The sequence below is a fragment of the Dipodomys spectabilis genome, unplaced genomic scaffold (assembly GCF_019054845.1).
Source record: "Dipodomys spectabilis isolate Male_0828 unplaced genomic scaffold, ASM1905484v1 ptg000030l, whole genome shotgun sequence".
Classification (NCBI taxonomy): Eukaryota; Metazoa; Chordata; class Mammalia; order Rodentia; family Heteromyidae; genus Dipodomys; species Dipodomys spectabilis.
In genome coordinates, this window is record NW_024870707.1 from 6498432 (window position 1) to 6509411 (window position 10980).

Sequence of the window (10980 nt, forward strand, 5' to 3'; positions counted from 1 at the left end):
CATGATATGTATAATTTAGGGGATGTTATTAGCATTTAAATGATAGGATCATTTAAATAGTAATCATTTTGTTAGGCTGTAAAGTGACATACCGGGACACCACAGAGCTGGTTTGGAGACATCCTCTCACCATAGGGAGCAGGATAACGCGGTGGCATCGGGGGCCGAACATGGACAGGCTTCGGACACAAGATCTATTAGGACAAACATACACACAACTACACTCAATGAAATCAGTTTTTCTTCCACCTACACTCCCTCCCCTCAAGTACTAGCAGAGACACAGAACTCTACATAAAGCCCTACTTCTAAGCAAGTTGCTATGTCTATGGGTTTAACACAGTACCTTTGGTCAATTCCTCTTACAAATCAAGCCATGTGTCACTTTAGTAAGGAAGACTTAGCTAATTCTCCAGTTATCCCCACCCTTCTGTGCTATCTGAGGGAGGTACCAGCAGACAATGTGACTTGCGAATTTTCTCCAAGAGGAAATATTTTGGCAGTAGTGAGGGAGAAGGAATGATAAGAAAGCTGGAGGATTAACTAAGTCCTATTCTGAAGCCTCTGTGATATGGCCGCCATGCTCAGCAATGTTGTGGTACATTGTGACTCCACCATTTCATAGGATATTGAGCCTAACTAGGCCATACCAACACCACCCTCCCCCCATACCTTCCAAATTGGCCTTCCTTTTCAGCTGCTGGTTTCAGGTGGAGGAAAGTCTATGGAACAGGACTGCACAGGCTCTAGGGAAAGCAGGGATATCTTAAAGGTAAAAAGGGATGTGGACAGTGCTGTGTGTTCCCATCCCCCCCAGCTTTCAGTTATCTCTCTGCCCATGTATTAGGCAGCCAGCAAAACACTGAAAAAGGATAAATGCACTATATGTGGTACACTACTCTTTTCTCCCCCAGTTAAAAGGCAGCAGCAGCAACAGCAGCAGCAAAGGTATTAGGGAAGGTGTCTCTTATTTGCACTAACTTCTCTCTAACTATTTTTCTAATGCCTACCCAAAACTTCCACCCTCCTCCCAGCAATCACTGATTCCCCAGTAATGTTGCCCAGATTCCCAGTATCTTGGGCTGAGTGCCTGTTGATGAGAGGTACCTGTTGGTTGAAGCTGGGTACAGCCATCTGCTTAGGTGGTGTGCCTATGGGGACAGCTCTAACAGGAGGACTCCCAATGACAGGTGAAGTTGATCTTCTTGGTAACGCGCGCTCAGAAAGATCCCGGTCATCTTCTGGGCCCTGGGGGAGCCTCTGAGGCAAGGCATATTCTAAGACAGACACTGTCGGCATTTCCTAGTTGAAGAAGAGTGGTTCCGAAAATAAAATGTCTGAATAATTTCTTGGGCTACCAAAGATATCTTGAAAAATTACTTTAACAATGTTTATCTTTTAAGAATTTGTATTAGGTAAGAGTCACTCTTTGGTATGCAGTTCTGATTTTTGGTTAAGTACACAGAATGGAACTGTCACCCCCAATGAAGCTACAGAACAGTTTACCATTAACTCAAATTCCTTTGTATTGTCACTTCATAGTCAACCCCTTTTGCTATACTCAACCACTGCCAAAAACTCATGCCTAGGCTTTTTAAGGAACATGTAGCATACACTGACCTATGTCAAGCTTTTCCCTAGGGTGTGAGAAAGGGTACATCAACAGGTTCAGCAACGTAAGTGCTGGATATAGCAGTCCATACCATGTGGGGAAGTAATAAATACCTATACATATACATTCTTAAGACTATGGTAAGAGTATGGTAACAGGAACAGTATGGCAAAGGATGGTAACAGGGAGTAAATTAAAACCTGAGGATATGAGAGATTTTATAAAAAGGAAAAATGTTAATACCTGAGCAAGTAGTGGTCCTCGGATTCGCCTCAGAACTTCAGATCCATCCCAGATACTGGAATTCAGGCTTCCCGGCTGAGGCTATCAAAAAACAAACACATCAAGCCTGGAATAGTGTGGTTCTCTGGGTGACTAATTTGCTATGGAGGAACAAGGAGCCTCCACAATAGGGCTGGGATGTAGCTCAGTGGCAAAGTATTTGCCTAGCAAGTACAACGTGCTGGGTTTGATCCCCAGTACAAACAAAACAACGATCCAAATAAAAGTCTCAACTACTTGGGAATAACATAGTATAGTGCTCTAGAATTCACATTATTCCTTCATCAGAATTGCCATCATCAGGCAATATATATAATTGATGGCATATATAATTCTCTTATGAAATAGATGAAATAACAAGGTGAAGTTCAATCCTTGATTTTGTCTATTATTAGCTGAACCATTATTAAAGATCCCAAATCAGAATAACTTACTCACTTGTAAAACTGGCCTTGTCTGCACTGCTCTCATGATAGCTGGATCTTCAAGTTCATTTTCAATCACCATCTTACTGAGTCTTTCTGCCAGATTCTCTTCATGGTCACCCAACAAGTCCATTTCATCCCTCTCTCCATTGCCTGTTTGTTCATTAACGGCCACTGGCAGCTTTTCTTCCAACTCGGCCAGCCGCTCATGTGCTTCCTGCCAGTCGTCATCTGTAAGATGAAACCATTCATGTTAGAAATATAGCTCCTATAAAAATACAAGAATTTTGTGACATTCTTCTCTTAACCAAATGATCAATCCAGCTACAGAACATAGGTAGAAAGTTAAGTTTCCATCTAGAGACATGAAATAAAGTTTAAACCAGGAGACACAGAACATGGTCTTTTCATTATTATGAGGAAGTAACACTGTACTAGGAAATTCAAATGTTTGGATTAACAACTTAACACATTATCAGTGGTGTCTAATCTGAAACCAATTTCTATCCTAGTGATAAATGTATATTATTATGTTTTGGTTTCAAAGAAAAATAAAACCCCACAGCACTAGCATAGAACTTTTTCTTAACTTGTAACTGCCATGTTTATTATAAACTGTTTATTTCATCCATTCATTTCGTTCAGTTTTAGGTACATGGAATCAGTGGTACAATATAGTCAGGGCTTCCACTCTCAGGGAGCCATCATTCAAGCAGGGAAGAGATAGAAAATCACAACCAACAAAAGTCAATGATATACCATACTACAGAGGAAAATTCTGTAAGTTCTGGAGGAAGAAAGGCAGATTGGGAAGGATTGTGTAATGGTATGAGGAGGAGGGGATACTACAAGAGAAGGGAGGCAAAGAGGGAAGATAAAAGTTTATTTAGGGTCTTCTGAGCCATTCAAATTGATATGGGGACAGGCTCATGGAAGTTTAAATGTGGTTTTACCTTTTGAAACAATCACTTTGGCTACAGTGTTGAAAACAGTTTGGAGAGGGGGAAGCGCCAAGCCAATTATGCAGCTACTGAAGTAAACCAAGGGAGACGACTTGTACCAGGGTCAAGCTGTCCTTTATGGCTTTGCTATTCTACTAATAACCTTACTGATACAGCAATAAGAGTTCCATTGTAGCATACATTAAAGTCGTCAGAATCCTTCATCAGCTTTCTACCTAGACTTACTTCTATCATACCTCACATTGCAGTTCCTATTATTCCACTTTGCTTTCTTAAAAACTTATAATCCTGCTTCTTTCATCATTGAACTGCAGTAATTTCTCCCTCTTCTCAGAAATTCTCCCTAAATAATTCTTTCACGTTCCTTCTAACTTTATCTCATCTAAACATATGCTTTTTTTTAATGAACAAAAAAGTATTCTTCTGTGTATGTTATATATTTGTTCTTACATTACTTAAAAAATTTTAATTCTACAAAATCCAGACAGGAATAAGTAACAGAAACATTCTGGTTACAAAGAAAATACAAATTTGTTTTTAAAAAAATCTAAGCATTAAATATTTTGTGATGCTTACAAAATATGTCACTTAGAATATAAACGTTTCTCATGTTCACTATGTTAAACTGGCAGAGTTTAACATGTTTCTTTCCTCACCGCCCCCACCTCACTTTTGTAGTACTGATATTAAACTCAAGACCTTGCAATGTGCTAGACAAGCATTTTATCACCTGAGATAGCCGTCATTTCTATTTATTGTGCTGGACCTGAGGCTTGAACTCAGGGTCTAGGCACTGTCCCTGAGCTTCTTTTGCTCAGGCCTACCAATTGAGCCTGCTTTAATATGGACTTTCCTGCTTGGGCTGCCTTCAAAACATTGATCCTCAGATCTCAGCCTTTTGAGTCACTAGGATTACAGGTGTGAGCCAACAAACAGTGCCCAGCTGTTTCTCTTTATTTAAACAGTATAACTACTGATAATATTATCTTTTTTTTTTTTTTAAAGAACTATGATTCTATTCTATTAATAAACCACAATTCAGCTTATTCCACAGTGAAAAATCTGGATATTTCTGAGTTAAAACAAAATAGAAATAGAAGTTTTTAAATTTATTTTTGTTCGTCGTGGGGCCTGAACTCTGGGCCCCAGTGCTGTCCCTCAGCTCTTTAGCTCAAAGCTAGCACTCTACCACTTGAGCCACAGCACCACTTCTGGCTTTTTTCCGCTTATATGGTGCTGAGGAATTGAACTCAGGGCCTCATGCATGCAAGGTAAGCACTCTACCACTGAGCCACCTTCCCAGCCCCCAGTTTAAAAATTTTTTTTTTTTTAATGGCAATCTCAGCCCCTAAAAATTATGGTAGCTTTAATAAAGGAAAGAGAAACAGAAAGAGCAGTAATCCTTCCAAGTAGGTGTGGGTTTCTAAAGATTCACCAGACTGTTGTGACATATTGCTAAGTTTACACATTTATACTTCTCTTTCAGTTACTCTGTTCCTCATCTGTTAAGGATAACAACAGTACCTAACTCACAAGCCTGATGTGAGGACAAATATGGAAAATTTAGAATGGTGCCTAGCACGTCATAAGCACCAGGTAAATGTAAGCCTTTATTTTAGAGAATGAGTTGGGACTACCTTAATCCCATTTATTGAGATGGTGCAATTGTTATTATTTTTTAATTTTAAGAAAGATGATATGAGAGCACTCTTACCTAAAATATTCCCTATGTGAAGTTATTATTCCAGTTGCCCACTCTGCAAATTCCAAAGAATCAAACCAAAGCTAAGTATGACATTTCCCCTACTGGCTTACGTTCTCTTTACCAGTTATATATGTGCCTGCTGACTAAGAAAGCAATTTGCTTTTCATAATATTTAAACCAAGATGTTATGAGGAAATACAATGTTCACTTTAAAGCCAGGCATTAGTGGCTCACACATTAATCCTAGATCCTTATTAAGTTGAGATCTAAGGACTGTGGTTTGAAGCCAGTCCAGGCAGGAAAATGTCTGGGATGGCTTCAAACTCTCAAGTAGAATAACTATCTCCTTAACAAGTAAAAAGTCAGAAGTAAAGGTGTGGCTCAAGTAGTAGAGTACCAGCCTGAGTAACAAAGCTAAGGGACAGCACCCAGGCCCTTTGTTCAAGCTCCAATATTGGCACAAACACACATTTTACTTTACAATTCAAGTATACTACATTCTCAATGGAAAGAACTCACCTTTGGAAATGTTTTCTCTATTATGAACTTTGTTGACAAAAGAAGTCCTCCTTAATCACACTTCTGCTTCATGGTAAAGAATAAGCTAACTATATACTACTTTGTTGCCTTTAATATTTACTATCTGTGCTGTGTGTATGTGTGTGTATGTGTGCATATGTGTGTGTATATGTGTGTGTGTGTGCGCGCGCCCTGGGGCTTAAACTCAGGGCTTGGGTGCTGTCCCTGACCCTTTTCTGCTCAAGGCTAGTGCTCTACCACATCAGCTCCACTTCCAGCTTTTGATAGTTCATTGGAGATACAAGTCTCACAGACTATCTTTCCTGCCTGGCTGGCTTGGAACCACAATTTTCAGATCTCAGCCTCAAGCCACTAGTGCCCAGCTACTACCTGTACTTTTACTGCACACTGCTAAAACATTTCAACTTGTATTTCTTTTCTATCACATACAATACAGTTCCATATACTTTAATATCCTTTTAATGGCAGTATTCCAATCTTGTAGGGGAAAAAAAAGGAACGTTGGGTGAACAGGGAGACTTCCCACAGAACTTAAGACTTGAATGAGAAGGCAAGATCTCTTCTGTCCAGAATCAAAACTGAGGGCAGCTATGCTGTCTATATCTTAGTTTATTATCTATAAATCAGTTTCACTAACTTTACTCAAATACTAAAAAATTTGTTGAAAATGACATTCTCTACAGCATTTTAACAGAAAGATCTAGAAACAAGTACACAGTGCTGGTAGCTTCTATTTTATTCAATAGGTTATTACTGAACTATCTTCTTTAAGTACAATTTGCATGCACAGAAGTTCCATGTGTTTGTAATTCTAGTTTATGCAGCTTTCCCTGTGATCTCCATGAAGAAAGACAAATAGTATTTTCTCATGCCATGCTCCTGGACAACCTCATCTCCTAACCCATGGCTATATTCCAAAAGGTCTTAACTCCCTTCTCTAGTGAGTCTTGCTTCTACTTTCAACATTTCTCTTGCTGCAAAGTTTTAGTTCTGTAGTGAATTTTGTAAATGGCTAACAACAGTAAACTTTTTTCATTTTTGTCAGCTCATTCAACTCTGCAATTTTTACCATAAACTTAAGTTGTTGAAAACCACTATCCTTTATGACATTTTAAGACTTTTATTTGGTCTTGACATAGAACATCTTGGGATTACCCACTACTGCTAAATTTCTTCTCCTTTATTAAACTTGGAACATTTGGACAAAAGTGCTGCAGTTCCAAAGAAATCACACATATTAACACACCTCAACGTAAGCACTATTGTTGCTTTCAAAAATCTGACAGCTAAAGCAAGAATATCTCCACTGACTTTATGCAGATATTTATATATGTATACTCTTCATTTTTTTTTATTGTGAAAATACCATACAGAGGGGTTACAATTACATGGGTAAGGTAATGAATACATTTCTTTTTTTTTTGGTTATTCGTGGGGCTTGAACTACATGCTTGGGTGCTGTGCCTGTGCTCTTTAGCTCAAGGTGAGTGCTCTACCGCTTAAGCCACAGTGCCACTTCCAGTTTTCTAGTGGTTTTTATTGGAGATAAGAGTCTCACGGATTTTCCTGCCTAGGCTGGCTTTGAACCGCGATCCTCAGATCTCAGCCTCCTGAGTAGCTAGGATTACAGATGTGAGCCACCATTGCCCGGCTATGAGTACATTTCTTATCGAACATTGTTGCCTCCTCCTTTGTTTCCCCTACTCTTCATTTTTTAAAAGTACAAAACTTACGCTAATACTTCACTTGCTTTAAACTTCTTCTAAAGCTTGTTCTCAAACTGATTACATAAGATGGCTTCCTAAATTTTTGGTCTTGGGCTTTACAACTCCATGGCTATAAGTTTAGTTTGGCTCTTTTATATTTTCAATTCCTGCAATATTTATATGTAGGAGTGGAAAAAATTTCCATTTGTGCACAATACTTCCCTAACTTATAAAGACTATCACCAATATACTTGGAATAAAAAAGCCTTTTTAAAAAGCTAATGTAGATAAGACAATAGAAATGGTTATACATTCAGTGACTATACTCTGTACCTTTGTAACAGTAAAAAAATTAAAAATACATCTACATACTAGAATCTGATTTGTCTTCTAATTCCTTAGTTTCCCTTACATTGCATGTCTTGCAAACAAAATTTCCCTCATCTAGATTATTTTAAAACTCTGTTAAATGTCTACTTCTCCAAACATTTGAATTCTACTTCTCCAAACATTTGAATTTCTTATAATGGCAACCAGGAACCACAAAGTCATATAGCAGGATGAGACAAGGCTTAAAGAATACCTGTTTTTATAGGTGAGACAAAAAGATCAGCAAGGGGCTGGGAAGGTGGCTCAGTGGTAGAGCGCTTGCCTTGCATGCATGAGGCCCTGGGTTCAATTCCTCAGCACCACATAAGCAAAAAGAAAAAAGCCAGAAGTGGCGCTGTGGCTCAAGTGGTAGAGTGCTAGCCTTGAGCTGAAGAGCTGAGGGACAGCGCCCAGGCCCAGAGTTCAGGCCCAAGACTGGACTCAAAAAAAAAAAAAGATCAGCAAGATGAACTATTCTGACTGAAGGATGCACTCACTGTTCTATTAAGAAGATTATGGTGTTACCCCTAGCAAAGCAAGGTGATACCATGAAAGAAGTCACTTACCAACTGCACCTGACCCAAATGTATCATCATTGAATTGATCAATCTCCTCATCTTCCTCTCCCAGGCCTTGAAATGCATCATCATCTTCATCCAGAGGACAATCTTCCAGAGACTGAACAAAGAGAAAGGAATTGAGCTTTTCATCAAACTTATATGCTCATTTTCAAAGGCCTAAAAATGTCTACCTTGCCTTTGTAAAGGTAAGCTTTTTGTTTTTGTTGGTCATGGGGCTTGAACTCAGGGCCTGGGCACTGTCCCTGTGTTTTTCTGCTCAAGGCTACTGCTCTACTACTTTGAGCCACAGTGTCACTTCTGGTTTCCTGGTGGTTAATTGGAGATAAAGAGTCTCAGGGACCTTCCTCCCAGGGCTGACTTTGAACCTTGATCATCATCTCAGCTTCCTGAAGAGCTAGAATTACAGGCGTGAGCTACCAGCACCTGGTAAGATTTTTTTTTTCCTATCCAATTTTCCTGGCAGTTGGGAGATTTCACTATCTTCTTTCTGTTTCTATTTTCTATTCCTTGTTTCATTTATTTTATCCTCCACTTCTAAAACATGTCCAGTTTCCCTATTTAATAAAAATCCAACAATAGCATATCGTCATGCACTCATTAAATTAGGCACACACATTCTTCCCACCGCTGGCTGGAATACTGATTACAAGTAAAAAAGGAACACTGTTATCTTGCTTGTGTTTCATGTAACTTTCTCAACAAAACTCATACTTGCCTCCTTACATTTTAATGCTTTCTCTTAACTTTCTGTCTCCCCTTCTGTTTCTTGTAGTTCTAAACTCTCACTGAAAGCTAAGTTCTCTACCACTTATGTGGGAAGAGCTCTGATACATCAAGCTCCACTCTTACAAGTATTGTAAACATGGGTAACTCGTGTGTGTGTGTGTGTGTGTGTGTGTGTGTGTGTGTGTGTGTGTGTGTGTGTGTGTGTGTGTGTGTGTGCCAGTCCTGGGGCTTGAACTAGGGCCTGGGAATTGTCCTTGAGCATTTGTGTTCAAGGCTGGAGCTCTACCACTAAAGCCACACACAGTTCCACTTCTGGCTTTTTTGGTAACGGGAGTAAGAGTTTCACATACTTTCCTACCCAGGCTGGCTTCAAACTGCTTTCCTTAATCTCAGCCTCTGGAGTAGCCAGATTTAGAGGTATGAGCCACCTGGGCCCAGCACAATCAATTTTCTTGATTAACTGATCAGTGCCTTTTGAAGATCTGTTGTGTCTGGAGGCTTGTACTATGTTAGGCTCTGGTCCTCAGTTTCTTAAATCGTATTTCAGTGGTACACATCACTTAATTCAGTTTGTTGTGAGGATTAAACAAGTCAAAGATTGTAGACAGCTGAATATAAACATCTTAAGTGTGTTCTACTTTATTTTCAGGTACAGTGTCTGAGCATGTAGCCAAGGCTGGCCTTGAACTCATGACTGCTACCTCAGCCTCCACAGTGCTGGAATTACAGGTTTGTGTATTTTAAACATTTCCCTCCTCCACCTTATTTTTTATTAATTGACTTATTCTTCCAAGTATTCTTTTCTCTCAACAACTTCTTCCCACTGTATCTCATCGTTCTTTCTCCCCACTTACTAGACATTATGGTAGCGGCTCAGCTATCATGTATAAAAGTCCTAATTCCACACTCTTAGTATGGACTGGTTTGTGATAGACCTTGCCTGGCTAGAGCCTTTCTACCCATCCTACCAATCTCTCATGCTAACAGAAAGCAGACGTGGGACTGGTCCCTAAATCAGAGGCCACTAGCAGCCTTATACTCTTCCAAACCATAAAGATCTACCTAACCAAATCACTGCTCTCAAAACCAAACCCAAAAGCCTGAAATGACTCAGGGATAAACCGAGAGCCGTCCCTAATGATTTTGCCAACGGAGAAAACTTTCACGTTCAGAGATTCAGCGTCACTCAAGGTCACAGAGTCTCGGTGACAGGGTCAAGAACCCGCTGCCTTCCCAAGGACAGCACCCCAAAAAAAACCCCTCACATCTTCCCTGGTCCTGAAGGAACTTCTCCTGGACACGCCCCCTCCCAACCCTTCAGCTCGCCAGCCGTCTAGCCCGAGAGTCAAAGGACACCCCAGCCCACCCCGCAGGCCTCCTGGGTGTGTGGGCGTGCGCGTGGGCGTGCGCGGGGAGCTGGGGAGGGGGTGTCCGGGCACTGGGCGGGAAACGGAGCGACGGGCATCCAGGTAAGGTCTCCCTCAAGGAACGCCACCGGGCAGGAGCCCGCGTCGGCCGCGGGCCGGCCGGCCCCGCTCCGAGGGAGGGCGTGGTGCGGTGTGTGGCCGGACCGTGGCACTTAACGGGCCCCGCGCACCCCAACACCGAGGCCAACTTTCCCCAGCCACAGCCGCTCCGCCCGGCGGTCCCGCCACCTGCAGACCGCTCGCCGGCTCCGCGGACCGTCAGCCCCAGGCCGGCGTCGCCCCCCGCGCTCCCCCGGTTCCCACGGGCCCCGGCCTCTCTCCGTACCGCTCCCCCCCCCCCACCCCACGCACGCCCGGAGCACGGGACCGGCGCGCCCGCGGGCAGGAGAGGCAAAGGGGCGCGTGAGGAGGGAGGGAGGGGCCACTTCCGGTCGCCACACTCACCTCGTAGCGGAACATTCTTGGGGAAGGGGGGAGGGAGCGGGGAGGGGAGCGGGGGGGAGGGAGGGGAGAAGCGCCGACGCTCCGGTCTCCTCGGCGCGCGCGGGTCCTCCACCGGCTCGCGACCCCTGGCCGCCGCCGTACGCCGGAGCGTGCGTGGGAACGTGCGCAGGCGCAGTTCGGGGAGGGCGGCCGTCCCGTTTG

General features: G+C 42.2%; 1 protein-coding gene across 1 annotated transcript in view; it reads right to left on the reverse strand.

The window, feature by feature from the left end:
• The window catches only part of Patl1 (PAT1 homolog 1, processing body mRNA decay factor), a 30255-nt gene extending 19302 nt beyond the window's left edge, over positions 1-10953 (reverse strand). Inside the window, exons 1-6 of the mRNA XM_042676166.1 lie at positions 10780-10953; positions 8168-8279; positions 2333-2550; positions 1856-1936; positions 1108-1302; positions 93-194 (exon numbers count right to left, since the gene is read on the reverse strand). Of these exons, the coding sequence (XP_042532100.1) occupies positions 93-194; positions 1108-1302; positions 1856-1936; positions 2333-2550; positions 8168-8279; positions 10780-10794 (723 nt within the window). The 5' untranslated portion in view covers positions 10795-10953. The remainder of the gene's footprint in view (positions 1-92; positions 195-1107; positions 1303-1855; positions 1937-2332; positions 2551-8167; positions 8280-10779) is intronic.
• Positions 10954-10980: the final 27 nt, after the last annotated feature.